Raw genomic sequence first — 15,414 nt, 5'->3', positions numbered from 1 at the left:
TATTTAATCCTAAACGTTTCAGAGAAATAGTATAATATTTCTGAACTGGAGGAGTTAAGATAAGGTAAGAGGCTTGGACTTGGCCGGCGAGGCTCCTCCGTTCAGACGGGGAGATGGATTGCTGCCTCCCACCCCTCTTGCCCGGCCAGAGGATCAGCTCTGCTCTGCCTCGGCTGCCTTCTTTGGAGCCGTGGCCTGCCTTTCCCAACTGGGGGCTGGAGCAGAGTATATTCTTTTATGGCTGTTTAAGAAGCTGAAGCTGTTGTTTAGATAACTTCTGTTGTCTGAGTCCTGGGTGAGATTAGTCTACAATGTGTCTAGGCTTGTCTAGAGACAGGAATGGGTATCCACTGATTATGGGGCAGCTATTCCAGTGCTGGTAGGGAGCAGAAGAAGTAATGTTGGCAGGTCATTACAGGGAAAGGGAAGCCAGAAATCTAATGGCTATTTCCCCTTCCGGCTGTCCTGCCAGCTCTTTTACCTCAGGGAGCAGTGCCAACCACCCACAGAGCCTCACCTTACTTCTTTGTAATGCCAGGTTGGTCCAGGATAAACCAGAAATCATCCATGATCTGATTATGGTTGAGGTTGAAGGGGCTGACCGAATATGTATCACAGAGACTTGGTCGGGGGAGGCTGGTGGCCCAGTCTGGTCCCAGCGTCTCCCTCCAGGATACTCTGTTGAGAAGCAGGTGAGAGGATGTGGGAGGGGACATGGTGTGCCAGTGGTCTATAAGAACAACATCGCCCTTACCAGGATTCCTGTCGAAGTGTCTGACCATATTGAGCATGTGTACTTAAGTCTGGGGAACAAGGATAGACTGGAACTTTTGTTGGTGTACAGATCACCCCACTGCCCAACAGAGTCCCAAACTGAGCTGACAGACTTGGTCTCAGGCTTGGCGCTGGAGTCTCCCAGGCTTATGGTGGTGGGGAACTTCATTGTTCACTTCGAGACCAATTTGTCCAGAGTGGCTCAAGAGTTCATAGTAGCCATGACAACTATGGGACAATTCCAAGTGGTCCTGGGACCGATGCACACTGCTGGACACACACTTGATCTGGTCTTTTACTCTGGTCAGGGTGGTGTTTCATGGGTGGGGACTCTTGTGATTTCCCCATTGTCATGGACGGACCACCATCTGGTTAGGATCACGAACCACCTCCGCAGGAGTGAGAGGCCTATTAGGATGGTCCACCCAAGAAGGTTATTGGATCCAATAGGATTCCAAGAAACCTTGGAAGGATTTAGTGTTGGCTCTGCCAGTGATTCTGTTGATGCCCTGGTGGAGGACTAGAACAGCAAACTCACCAGGTCAGTAGACATGATCGCTCCTATGGGTCCTCTCCAACCTGCTTCGAAATTGGCCTCTTGCTTTACAGAAGAACTATGGCAGACAACTAGAGCGCAAGTTGAGAAAGACTCGACTCTAATGCAACAGATTATAACATTAGGATTGTGAGAGGGCTAGTACATGCCCCTCCTTCCTTGAATCAGAATCTGGAACTATCAATTACCCGTTGTGACATTTATAAATTAGTTCTTTTTGGATAAAATATCTTGTATTCGAGCCAACTTAGATTCACACCCCACAATTATTGCAGAGGTGTCCAGCAACTCCTCTTATGTGGTTAGGTTGGAACAGTTTCAGGCTGTAACTCCTGAGGATGTGGATAAGCTGCTTGGAGTGGAATGGACTACCATCTGTTCTCTTGACCCATGTCTGATATGGCTTATATTATCTGGCAGGGGGATTGTTGTCTGAGGGAGGGCAGGATGCCTCCTTGTCTTAAGGAGGCAATTATTAGACCACTTCTGAAGAAGCCTGCCTTGGATCCCTCAGTGTTGAGTAACTACAAGCCTGTCTCCAACCTTCCATGGCTGGGCAAGTTAATTAAGAGGGTGGCGGCCTCCCAGCTCCAGATAGTCTTGGAGGAAACTGATTATCTAGACCCATTTCAAACTGGTTTTGGGGTGGGCTATGGGGTGCAGACCAGTGCTCCCTCTAATAGGGATTCCCAGATATTGTTCACTACAACTCCCAGCATCCCAGCTGTGATGGCCTTTGGTTGGGGATTCCTGTTAGAGGGAACACTGGTGGAGACTGCCTTGGCCAGACTGATGAATGATCTCCAACAGGGAATTGACCGAGGGAGTGTGACTCTGTGGGTCCTTTTGGATCTCTTGGCAGCTTTCAATACTATCAACCATAGTATCCTTCTGGACCACCTGAGAGAGTTGGGAGTGGGAGGCACTGCTTTGCAGTGGTTCCACTCCTACCTCTCGGAAAGATTCTAGATGGTGTCACTTGGAGACTGTTGTTCTTCCAAATGTGAACTTTTATAGGATGTCTCCCAGGGCTCCATACTGTCTCCAGTGCTCTTTAACCACTGGGAGAGATCAGGAGATTTGGTACAGGGTGCTATCAGCATGCTGATGACACCCAAATCTATTTCTCCATGTCAACATCATCAGGAGAAGGCATAACGTCCCTAAATACCTGTCTGGAAGAAGTGATGGGTGGGATGAGGAATAACAAACTGAGACAGAATCCAAAAGGGGATAAGAACTGGTCTTGTGGTAGCAAGCATGAATTCTCCCCTTTGCTAACACCAGGGTCTGCCCTGGTTTGCATTTGAATGGGAAACTACTTGTGTGAGCAGTGCACTGTAAGATATGCCCCTTAGATATTCTACTGTAAGATATTCCCAGACGAGTCTGGGAAGAGCACCTACATGCTTGCATGCAGAAGGTTTCAAGTTCCCTCCTTCCTTGGCATCTTTTAGATAGGGCTGAGAGAGACTCCTGCCTGCAACCTTGGAAAAGCCGCTGCCAGTCTGTGTGGACAATACTGAGCTAGATGGACCAAAGTTCTGACTTGGTATAAGGCAGCTTCCTGTGTTCAAATAAGATGGAGGTACTTATTGAAAAGAAAGGAAACAGATTGTGCAAACCATCACACAATATCCTTAATTTCACATGCTAGCACAATAATGCTCAGGATCATCCAACGCAGATTACAGCCCTACATGGAAAGGGAAATGCCGGATGTCCAAGCTGGTTTCAGAAAAGGCCGAGGAACAAGAGACATAATTGCTGATGCACGCTGGATAAGTGAGAAAGCCAAAGAATACCAAAAAGAAGTCAATATGTGCTTTATTGACTACAGAAAACCCTTTGACTGAATCGACCATGTCAAGTTGTGGAATATCCTTGGGAAATGGGAAACCCAGAACATCTAACTGATCTCATAAGAAGCCTATACACAGGCCACAAAGCCACAGTCCAGACGGAATATGGTGAAACAGACTGGTTCCAGATCGGCAAAGGAGCAAGACAAGGCTGTATACTTTCTCCTTATTTATTCTTGTATGCTGAACATATACTGAGAGAAGCTGGATTGGAACAAGATGAGCATGGTTTTAAAATTGGAGAAAGAAACATCGATAACCTGTGCTACGCTGATGACAACACTCTAATAGCTGAGAATGCCGATGATCTGCAAGCTCTAGTAATGAAAGTCAAGGAGCACAGTGAAAAAATTGGACTACTACTAAATGTAAAGAAGACTAAACTGAAGACAACAGGTACAGTAACCAGCCTCAGAATTTGTAATGGACATTGAAGTGGTGGATAGCTTCTGCCTTTTAGGATTGGTCATCAACAGTCAAGGATCCAGCAGTCAAGAAATACGCCGCAGACTAGCACTTGGTAGGGTTGCAATGAAGGCCTTGGAAAGTATATTTAGATGCCATGACATGTCTATACCTACAAAGATTAGAATCGTCCAACCAATGGTTTTTCCCATGACACTCTATGGATGTGAAAGCTGGACTTTGAAGAAGCAAGACAGAAAAAGTATTGACGCTTTTCAACTTTGGTTTTGGAGAAGACTTTTGAGGAGACCATGGACAGCCAAGAAAACAAATGATCACAGAACAAATCAATCCAGAATTTTCACTTGAGGCACAAATGACCAGGCTCAAACTATCATACTTCAGTCACATTATGTGAAGACCCAGCTCCCTTGAGTAGTCCATAATGCTGGGAAAAGTTGAAAGAAAAAGAAGAGAACAACCAGCAGTAAGGTGGATGGACTTGATTACGACAGCATTGAATGCACCACTGAGAAACCTTAAAGGCCAAGTTGAAGACATATAATCCTGGAGTGAATCTATCTATGTGGTTGCTAAGAGTCGACATTGACTTAACAGCACTTAATCAATTAATCAATCACTTATTGTGCGGGGTTGAAATCAAGGTGACAATTTTGATCTGCCAGCTCTGGATGAGGTCACACTTCCCCAGAAGGAACACGTTCACAGTCTGGGAGAGCTTTTGGATCCAAATATCTCCCTCATGTTGAGGCAGTGGCCAGAGGTGCTTTCCTTCAGCTTTGGCTGATATGACAGTTGCATCCCATCCCTTCCTTGAGAGAAACGACTTCAGAACAGTGGCACATATGCTATTAACCTCCGGACTTGACTACTACAATGCACTCTATGTGGGGCTGCCTTTGTACGTAGTCCAGAAACTGCAGTTGGTACAGAATGCGGCAGCCTGGTTAGTCTCAGGGTCACCTGGAGGAGACCATATTAAGTGTGCCGTCAAGTCAATTTCGACTCCTGGCACCCACAGAGCCCTGTGGTTTTCTTTGGTAAAATACAAAAGGGGTTTACCATTGCCATTTCCCACACAGTATGAGATGATGCCTTTCAGCATCTTCCTATATCTCTGCTGCCCAATATAGTACCAGCGAGGATTCAAACCGGTAACCTTCTGCTTGTTAAGCATTTCCTTGCTACGCCACTTAAAAGAACTACACTGGCTACCAATATGTTTCTGGCAAAATACAAGGTGTTGGCTATAATCTATAAAGCCCTAAAACAGCTTAAGCCCGGGGTATTTAAGAGAAAGTCTTCTTGACTATGAGCCCCACTGCCCATTGAGATCATTTGGAGAGGTTAATCTGCAAGTGCTACCAACTTGTCTGGTGACTACATAGGGACAGGCCTTCTCTGTTGCCACCCTAAGACTCTGGAATGCTCCCTGATGAAATAAGTCTTCCCATCTCTGACAACTTTTACGAAGTTTCTAAAGACACATTTATTCACCCAAGCTTTTTAACTAGACTTGTTGTTTTAAATTGTTTTAAGGTTTTAATTCCTGTTTTAATTTGTTTTATGTTGTTGTATACTGCCCAAAGACAGAAGTTTGGAACGGTGAACAAATATAATCAATCAATCAATGAATAAAATAAAACATAGTTAGCCTTTAACTGAAGCTCTAGGTAGAAAGGGAGGAGAGTTGGCCTTGTGGCAGTGAGCATAAATTGTCCCCTTTGCTAAGCAGCGTATGGCTTGGTTTACATTTGGATGGGTGACTACATGTGAGTGCTGTAAGATGTTCCCCTTAGGAGATGGGGCCATAGTGGAAGAGCATCTAAGTTCCCATTCAATCCCTGGCAGCATCTACAGGTGGGGCTAAGAAAGACTCCTGCCTGAAACCCTGGAGGAGATATGCATGAATGGCTTGTGGACGGCCTGGTGGGGCAAGGAGTGGTTCCCTTAAGGAGCTGGTAAGCAGGTCCTTACCTGCTCCGCTTCCGCCTCGTCGCTTTTCTGCTGAGAGTCCTCGCCCTAGCAACAACCACGCAGGGGGCTGTGGTGCTGTTCCTGCAGCCACCGCATGGCCTTGGCATGCACATGACTGGCACACATGCGTGCCAGCCATGTGCATGCCAACACCATGCAGCGGCTGCAGGGAACACTGCTGCAGCCCTGCGCAGACACTGCTAGGGCAGAAATGTGGTGGGGCAGGAACAAGCAGGTAAGAGGGAACCGCTCCCCATCCCATCGAGCCGGTTCGGCACTTCCCATAGGAGGTGCCGAACCGGCTCATGAACATCCTTAATAGACAATACTGAGCTAGATGAACCACGGATCTGTATAAGGCAGCTTCGTAACTGTCATGCTAAGTTATTGATTTCTTAAGATTTTTAAGACATTAAACTGCATTCTGAGAAAAGCAGATGTCAGACCTGTACATACTACACTCTCAAGAACCGTCAAGAACAGGAAGGTTGTTAGTCATCTCTGGGTAACACTGAGCAGCCTATATGAAATGACTGTGTGCTCGCAAGTCTAACAAGTTAACAGGTCTCAACAGCACAGAAACATCAATCAAATTTAACATCTGACTGGCTGCTCCAGAGGTCACCCTGGAACATGGTGTTGCCTTCCAGAGTGGGTTGTCTGAGGCTGAGCATGAAGAACAATGCTTTATGTTTCTACCAGGCAATATCTTTTGTGAACACCCACTTCAGTCAATACTGTTTGATCCTCCCTGCTAGTACGGTATGCAAAATAAACTTGGAACTCCAGAGGAGAAAATCGCTCTTTTTCTCCTGACAAAGCAAAGTTCAAAGCTTAATCAAGATGACAACAGAGCAGGAATATCAAGAAGCACATTATTAGCAACATGAAGAGTCTGACTTTTTTATAACAATTTACAACAAATCATTATCATTCATTAAAACAAAGCACATAGTCTGCAAGTTTAAGTGAATACTGATTCATTCTCCAATGAAGGGTTTTCAGAGGCTTTGTTGCTTATAGGTCCAATATCCCAACCCTGCGCATGTTCACTTGGAAGTAAGTCCCACTGATTTTAATGGGACTTACTTCCACATAAGGATGCTCAAGACTGCAGGGTTAGTGCTCTCATTTGCAGGGGAAACAATCCAAACAGTACTTTTAATTTTACCTTTTACTAGCTAGCGATATAATACCATATTAATTTTGTTGCATTTAAAACTACAATTAACCTCCATACAGAGTTAAGAGTTCTATATAAGTATTATGGGAAAGCAACATTAGAAATAACCCTTATTTAGATCTCATTCAGAATTTTGTGGCATTCCAATATTTTTTTAATTCATGTCTCTGTAATACTCTACAAACTTCTACTAAACCACAGTAATGCTGGTGCGCGCGTGCATGCGTGTATATATAACACTTCACATGATTTTAATTTTTGTCATTGTTACTGCAGGAATACATCTGCCTGAATTCGATGACCTGGCTGTTTGAAAACTTTTCAACAACTAGAGTGTTCTGAAAATGACTTTAAAAATAGAACTTCACTGACCTGTTCTTCAGTGCCAAGATCACTCCTATCAGCCAAAACAGGTTTTTTGATATATTAAACTCCAGTCAAACCTGAAGAACCAACACAGGCTGACGGCAAGCTGTGAATTCTCTCCTACCTCGTACAACAAACAAGACTGTGGGCCCAGTTCCAAGCAAGGGCTGTGTGCAGGTATGCCAACAGCGTGACTTGAATCTGACAGGTATTGCTAAAGGCCAAAGGACAGTTCCAGTGTTGCAGTGCTATCCAGAAAAACCAAAAGCATGAAGAGGATGCAGTAATCCTGCTACTCTTTTCCAGGGATGGATACTCCCAAGAGAACTCTTTCCATTGGAAGGATATTCCCACACACATCCAAGCTTCTCCAGGATGGCATCAGTGACACTGTATTGTCTCACTGATCTTTACGATTTCATCATCAAAATAACCACAGGAGTGGGAGGTCCCACAGACGTTTCCGAGGTTTACCTGGGGGAATGACAGACTCAGAACGACTGCTGTTATGTGTCTCATTGCCAACATAGGAATAGCTGTTGGATACACAGGATAGGGCCATCTTGTTATGGTTTCCAGACTCAACCTAGGAAGGCTTGCTTGCCTGCCGTTCCCCCATGGCACTTAGGTAAAAACCATACTAAGAGATCATATATACCTTCAGTATGAACAACTAAATTTTTGTTTGCTCCTTCTTATGGTTAACTCTGATTTATTGCTTTTTCTGCTGTGAAGCATCTTTTAGAGCAGGGGTTCCCAACCTGTGGTACTCCAGATGGTGCTGAACTACAACTCCCATCAGCCCCAGCAACAATTTATTGTTATAGGTAAGAGTTACAGTACCTGCTTTTTCATCCTGTGTGCAGGTTGCTGGTGGATAAGAAATTTGGTCTCTAATCATGGTGCATATTTGCCTCTTAGATTGCCATGGGGGGCACAATATAGCTTGCCTTAACTAGAAAAAGGTCTGGAAACTCTGCTAATCCAGACTGAATTCTGAAATAACATTTGTATTTGGTCAGTAAGATGCTGGCCAACACAAAGTATGTGCTCATTTAAGCAGAAATGTGGTGTCTGGGTTGCAGGGTAATGAAAGTTTTAAAATTAACATTTCAGAGGTTTGGGGGAGGATATGCAACCAGGTTCCCTGGGAAATGGCTTGCTTGCTACTACACTAAACATGTTTTCCCATTTTAAAGGTTGGTGGTGATTTGTGGGGGCAGGGCAGGGGAGTTAGTATGGGAAGCTAACCCCCACAATCCACGATTTCGTTACGTCCAGTAATCTGCGGGAAGGGAACTCCTGTGGATAATGAGGTACTCTTGTTTACCTCTGAATACTAGGCATGTGCCCAAAACGTTTCGGAGACCATTATAAAGGCCTCCGAAACGTTTTGGCGTGGGGCATGGGGTCGGCGCCAGCAGGGGTAGTACTTTAAGGGTGAGGGAGGGTGTACTCACCCCTCCCACCGCATTTCCCCCGCTGGCGCTCTGTTATCTTTAAGCCCCTCAAGGCGGCAGTGTTCTTCCCTGCCACCCCGTTTCCCCCGTCGGCTGGAAGTGGCCAGAAGTAGTGAGCGTGCATGCGCCCGTCTGCTGTGCGTGCGCACGATGGGCGCATGCATGCTCGCTACTTCCAACCACTTCCGGGAAACGGGGCGGCAGGGAGGAACGCTGCTGCCCCGAGGGGCTTAAAGATAACAGAGCGACGGCGGGGAAAATGTGGCGGGAGGGGTGAGTACACCCTCCCCCGCCCTTAAAGTACTACCCCCGCCGGCGCCGAAGATCTTCGTGCACATCCCTACTGAATACAAGCTGCTGGGGTCAGACAACAAGTGGGGAAGCTGATGCCTCCATGCCTATGCTTGTGGGCTTCCTAGAGGCATCTGATTGGTCACTATGGAGAAAAGGATGCTGAATGAGATGGACCTCTGGGTCTGGTCTAGCACGGCTTTTCTTATGTTCCTAAAGAATATAACAGAAACACTGTTTCATTCTTGTCCACTAACATTACTTGGTTGGTTAGCAATGCAGAGGAGAGAGAGACTGAATACGTTTTAATATTGCTAATGATCTTCACAAAACACCAGCTCATTTCATCATAGGTTCTGCTTCTACCAACAAGCAAAATGTTACAGAGCAAAAGATGAAGGTATGAGTACATAGACACACAAAAATATTTCCCACAGTGCTAATTTTAACATAACAACTGGATGCATGTTCCATTCAAACTCTGATCTGTTTACACTTCCTGAAAACAAACCATGAGCACTTCAATGCCATCCAGAACAAAGCAATATTGGTACAATAAACTAAGCTGGCTTCAATAATGGTGATAATTAGAAGTGGACAAATCCATAATGGCTATCTTCTTTAATAGGAGTTCAAAGAAAGAAGATGGCATATGAAATAACTTCCACTCTGCATCCAGTCCTTGAAGGAATGTTTGCTTTGCTTTCATTAAAAAACCTATTAAAAGGGAACTCGCTTTATTCTCTGTAGCTATATAAAACTGAAACAGAGAAAAATATTAACTGTACATGTGTAAATTAAGGGATGTAGGTTAAGCTAACAACAACAGGGAAATGAAAGGAAGCATGCTGTTATAGAAAGTTTATTGTCTTAACAGTTGAACACAGTACTTTAAAGCAATTCCAGAAAGTTCTTCCTGAAAGTAAAGCATAGACCAAGAATAACTGAGAATTAGGAGAGTAAAGACTATTAAAAGCTCAGATCTGAAAATAGAAAATCAACTTCCAACATGCTTATAAATAGCCATGTGTGCCCTCATCTGTAGTAGGGATGTGCACAAATCAGGATTCGTGCACCGATTTGAAGCACAGATTGGGCACCTTTAAAAGCGAGGGCACAGAATGTTTTCACTTTCATTTCAGAACAAACGACAGTTCCCCGAGTAATGCGGAAATGTGGTTTGTTCAAAAGTGAAAACACGGAGGGAGTGAACCACAGAAGTCTGCGGGTTCTCCAGGATTGTTCACATAGCGTTGAACCACGGTTTAGTGTTATATCTGAACTAGTCCAAAGAAAGCTTTGTGTATGAGCGTTGTGTATAAATATTTGTTGTTATATGAGAAGTTGATTTGTGTATGAAAGGACAAAATTGCACCTGATTTTCCACCGGTCAGTTTGTCAGGTGGCAGTTTTTTACTTCGAGATTCCAGTTTTTGTTTTTAAAAGGTTAATCCCACAATCCTGAAATCTGTCCATACTATACTCTCAGAATGTACAAGATAGCTAAGTAGGGCTTCCAGTGCCAACTACTCCCTGCCCGTTTCTAAGGACCAGTAGTATTTGATCACCTTCCTTTGCTAATTTACACTTGAACCCATCCAAAGCTACATCTGCCTTCCCGTCATTCCCCCTGTCTTCCTAGGCCTTGGGGAGAGGAGAACCAGGCCAAATGGTGTGAAAACACAAAGGGTGCAATGAGGATTAACCCTAATAAACAACAACAACAACAACAACAACAGAAATCACCATCAGCCAATTACAAAAAGCAACTTTACTGGGAACAGCCTATATTCTGCAACGATATCTATAACAGCAGCAACATTGACAATAAAATTCAGCCATCCCAGGTCCTTGGGAAGGACTCGATGTCTGGATAAAACAAACCAGTCAATAACACCTGTCTGACTGTGTAAATAATATTAATAATTATTATTATTATATGAATGGAAGAACATCAGAGGCCAACCTGGTCCAACATGAGCAAACCAGTCTTCAGGTTTGAAAATAAGGAAATAAATATAAACAACTTGTTTGAAAAGAAGTTAAGATGCTCCCCAGAAGGATCAGCATGCCCTTTATTCCTGGAATTTGGCAGTTTATTACTGAATTTTGGGGTAGCAACATAATGTATTTGTTTCAACAGCTGACTGATTTCTCCATGTTCCTTCCAAGGCAGCAGATTCTATCACTGAATGCACCACCAAGTACCTATGTCACTTAAATCAAGCTTTTTATGCATAGCTACGGTTTGTACATAGCAGCTAGACATCCACAGATTTCAAGCAGACCTGTGTTCTAAACACACTGTGTCACTACCTGGCAAAATGCAGCTTCTAAGATGCTCATTTTTAGCACAGAAACGCCCACTGATTTTCAGTGCTAAAAACAAACATTTTATTTATTTATTTATCATATTTTTACACCGCCCAAAACACCACCGTCTCTGGGTGGTTTACAACAAGATTAAAAGTAAAACATTAATTAAAAACAAAAACAAAAAATTTAAAAGCGAGAAATTTAAAACACAATTTAAAATTTTAAAACAATATTCTAAAAACAACATTAAAACAATCAAAACAATATCAGTTAAAAGTCTGGGTGAAGAAATGCATCTTTAGAGACTTTTTTAAAGATATCAGAGATGGGGAGGCTCTTATTTCACTAGGGAGCACATTCCAAAGCCTCGGGGCAGCAGCGGAGAATGCAGACGGACCTCTCCTGATGATCTCAATGGGCGGTGGGGTTCATTTTGGCTTTTATTGCACCTTAACTCTATCAAAGAGAGGTGGATTGTATAGCTCTATTTTTCATGGAAATGGGAAAATACGTTCATGTGAAACACACGGGGGAAAGAGCCATGGATGAAGTCCAATAAGTCCTCTTTCAGAAGCTGAACATGGTATTCAGCAAAAAAAAAAAAAAAAAGAGGGGGTATGCTGTGGATAATAAGAAGTAGTGAGTACCTACCCCCTCACTGAAAAGGCAAGAATCTTAAAATTTTTTGACCTTTTCCTTCAAAGTACTGTAATCAAAAACAGCCAGGACAACAGATGGATTGTTGGATGAGACATCCAAGCTCAGATTCCAGCTCAGTCTGAAACTCACTGCACAGCCTCAGGCAAGTTGCTACCTCAGCGGAGCCTACCTCATATACTACTACTGTGAAGATTAAAAGTTGATAAGAAGTCAGCGAGTCATTTCACATGCAACAGCAACTCATGGTTTGCATGAAGGAACCTGTGGCTTGTGCACTCCACCCATTGTACATTCCACTCACTGACTTCCACCATTATTTCTGTACCAGCAAACCATGGTTTGCACTCACCCTCAGACCTGGAATCAGACCTGGAAACCACTGTGGCTGCCATAAACCAGGAAGTGAGTACATGAACTGCAGGGGATGAACCCAGGCCTTGTTCACGTAACATCCAACCACGGTTTGGCACTGTGTGTTAACTGGCCCACTGTAACTCATTCTAACCCATGAGATCAGTAGGAAAGCAAGAAGATTGGAAATAGGCCAGACCAGGTCGAACTTTTAACTGGAAGGGCTGCAATGACCTTTTGTATGAACACATCCTCAAATGCAAGAATGCTCCAGGAAGTTCTACCAAAGATGTACAAGCTGGCAAATTCCCAAACAGCCCTTTCATTCCAGAAGTATTTACTACTCATCTTTAAACATAAAAGTTAATATACAATCTAAAGACCTGATTCACAACTGAGATTCTGCTTAAACTTTGCACTACACCCATCCTCCCAGTACAAAGAAAATCTGGTTTCTTTTTCTATCTTAACCACAGTTACAGATACATTACAGTTGTACCTGTGCAGTACAGAGTGACAAGCAAGATTTATGAAGACATTTTCCCACTTCCCCCATCCTATCACACACATCATTCTTTAAAATATGTGCAAAAAGAAAGTTGCATCTGAGTATGATAAAACTGAAAGATATACTATATGTTCAGCTCTGGAAAATATGCTTTATAGGAATGTTAGTATGTCTGAACAGTAATATGTCAAATTCAAGAGCACAAGCTCTGAACTGTGTTTCAGGCTTTAACAACTTTCCAGGGAGTTCATGTGAATACTTTTAGATTAATTTTAGGTGACTGACTTCTTGATGCATATAATAGAATTAGAGAAGAACAAAAGTAACTGGAAGGTTCATTGACCTTTCAAGATATGTTAGATTTGAAAGATAAACAAGCCTGAAGGAATCAGAAGCTTTTGATCCATAAATAGAGTTAGAGATAAACTGACCAACAACCAGCAAGACCTGCTAGCGGGCCAGCCTCCTAGCAGGCCTTTGCTCTTTTCTCACTCACACACACATCCACACTAAGCCCATCAAAAGGCCATTACATATATGTCAAACAGATTAGCAAATCACTAGGGGGTGGAAACAACTTCCCCCCTCTCTCCACAACATTCCAAATCAGTTCCTGAAAAGGAGTTGTATTAATCTGTACCATAAACTGAGGGGGAAAGTCTCTCTTTTATTTAAATTATGCATGCACCAAGGGCCAAAAAGCATTACCTTCAGCCACAGGTCTTGGGCCAAAGACAGTGTTCCCACGATGACAAGTACAGTTCTAGAAGGGCCAGCTACCTCCCCGCAAAATCCTGCCCCATCGACTGGGACTTTATGTTGCAATGGTGACTAAAGCACGTGCTTAACATTAAAACAACAGCATCAATTATGTTAATAACAGAAATGTTTCCATGCTCGGAAACTGCATACTATAGCAAACAGATCACAGTAACCTTACTTTAATCTCAGGAAAACTGGCACTATTTTACAATCTATTCCAGTGCTCACAACAAAGTACAACACGTCCTTCACACACACACAGACACACACAACCCGTTTTATTTTTCTAGAGACAGTCTGAGTCAAAGAACAAAATAGGGTCAGGAATTGCAGAATAAGAAACTGCATTAATACATTCTGAAGTTGTCCAGTGCTTGGGGCAAATCAGGTTAAGAGTGGGAATAATTAGTCCCTGTAGTCGGCATGACCTGTACCATGATGTACTAGGATGAAAGAGTGGCAAAAACATGGGGTCATGTCTCAAAGCCTCCTGGGCCAAGACCCCCAATTTCAATTTTACCCCCAAGTGTTATTCTCAGTTGTATCCTGGCAGCAACCACAATTTGGGCGGTGTGTTTTTGTCCTTGAGGATTTGCTTGCCATTCGATGTAAACTTCATTGTAACGACAGGAGGCTGCATTTAATGGATGCTTAGAAGCACTCACTTTAACCAAGACCAGTGACAGGAAGCCAGAAACCAGGCTGCAGTCACCTCCTCAACGCCACCCACTGAGCCCGCTTTCCCTCCCCAGGACCCACAGACCTCTCTCTCTCACCTGCATGCCAGGCACCTGCACTGCTACCGGAGAGTGGGCCATAGCGGCCTCAGTCCTTGGCTTGGCTCTCTTCTCCTCCCTGTGGTGGCCTCCTGCTGCAGGGAAGCGGGCACTGCTGCTGCTACTGCTGCTAAGGCTTCAGCTGCAATGGGGCCTGCAAAGATGGGGGGCAGCAGAGAAGAGGAAGGAAATGCGGCATTAAACACTTCAACTTCACCTTAGGCAGGCCTTTGGGGATGGAGGACCCATCATCGCCTTGAGAAATCCCTTCCTCCCCATTCCTTTAGCTCTTTTGTCCCCCCAGTTCAACCCCCACCCCACGCCTGCCCCAGTCCTCACTCAACCCCCTCCTTTTCGCCTCCCTCGCCCAGACCTGCAGGGGGGCAAGAAAGATGCAGTCCTCTCCTCCCTCAGTGACCTCAACCATTCTTCCCGCCCCCTTTAGCCCACCCACCCCCCTCTCTGATAGGGATTCCCTATCTGCCCCCTATCCCAACCTCCCTCCCCTGCCACATACCACTACCTCAAACCCTCTGCCCCTATATGGGGTGGGGAGGGAGGAGGAATAAGAGCACAGCAGCCTCCCCCCCCCCGCTCCCCCTTGACCTAAGCTCATCTCTCCTCCCTATTTTGCCCCCTAGGCTGACATAACAGGGGGGGCAGGCGGCCCCACACCACCCCTCCCTCCACCCACCCCAATGCTCCCCATGGAGGCCTAGCCCCCCCCCCCGCCCCGGCTCACCTCGACGGAGGAGCGCTTTGCTGCCTGCCCGGCGGGCTCGGTCCGTCCCGGCGAGCGGCGGCGCTCAGGAGCCCCCGGCGGGGCGGCGACTACGGCTCGGAGCTCCGTCGCCTTCGCGGCCTGCCCGGCGCGGCGGCTGCTGCTGCTGCTGCTGCTCCTCCACCGCCGCCGCCGCCGCAGCAGCAGCCCATGACCCGCTGCCCTCCCCGGCGGGAAGCGGCCCGAGAGCGAGAGGCAGGCCCGGCTGGGAGGAGGAGGAGGAGGAGAGAGGAGGGCGAGAGGCGGCGGCGGCGGCGGCGGCGGAGGAGAAGGCCCGGGCGGGCGGGCGAGCGAGCAAGCGGGCGGCTTAGGAGGAGCGGGCGGCGGCTGGTGCTGCTCTCATCGCCGCCGCCATGTCGGGGAAA

The 15,414-nt window shown here is 45.4% G+C and overlaps 1 protein-coding gene across 1 annotated transcript in view; it reads right to left on the bottom strand.

Moving 5' to 3' along the window:
- The window catches only part of STK26 (serine/threonine kinase 26), a 43,984-nt gene extending 28,818 nt beyond the window's left edge, over window positions 1–15,166 (bottom strand). The window contains exons 1-2 of the mRNA XM_053273953.1: window positions 15,011–15,166; window positions 14,269–14,422 (exon numbers count right to left, since the gene is read on the bottom strand). Of these exons, the coding sequence (XP_053129928.1) occupies window positions 14,269–14,310 (42 nt within the window). The 5' untranslated portion in view covers window positions 14,311–14,422; window positions 15,011–15,166. The remainder of the gene's footprint in view (window positions 1–14,268; window positions 14,423–15,010) is intronic.
- Between the last annotated feature and the right edge of the window lie 248 nt (window positions 15,167–15,414).

This window comes from Hemicordylus capensis, chromosome 11 (assembly GCF_027244095.1).
Source record: "Hemicordylus capensis ecotype Gifberg chromosome 11, rHemCap1.1.pri, whole genome shotgun sequence".
NCBI lineage: Eukaryota > Metazoa > Chordata > Lepidosauria > Squamata > Cordylidae > Hemicordylus > Hemicordylus capensis.
This window is presented reverse-complemented; position numbering and strand designations above follow the sequence as displayed.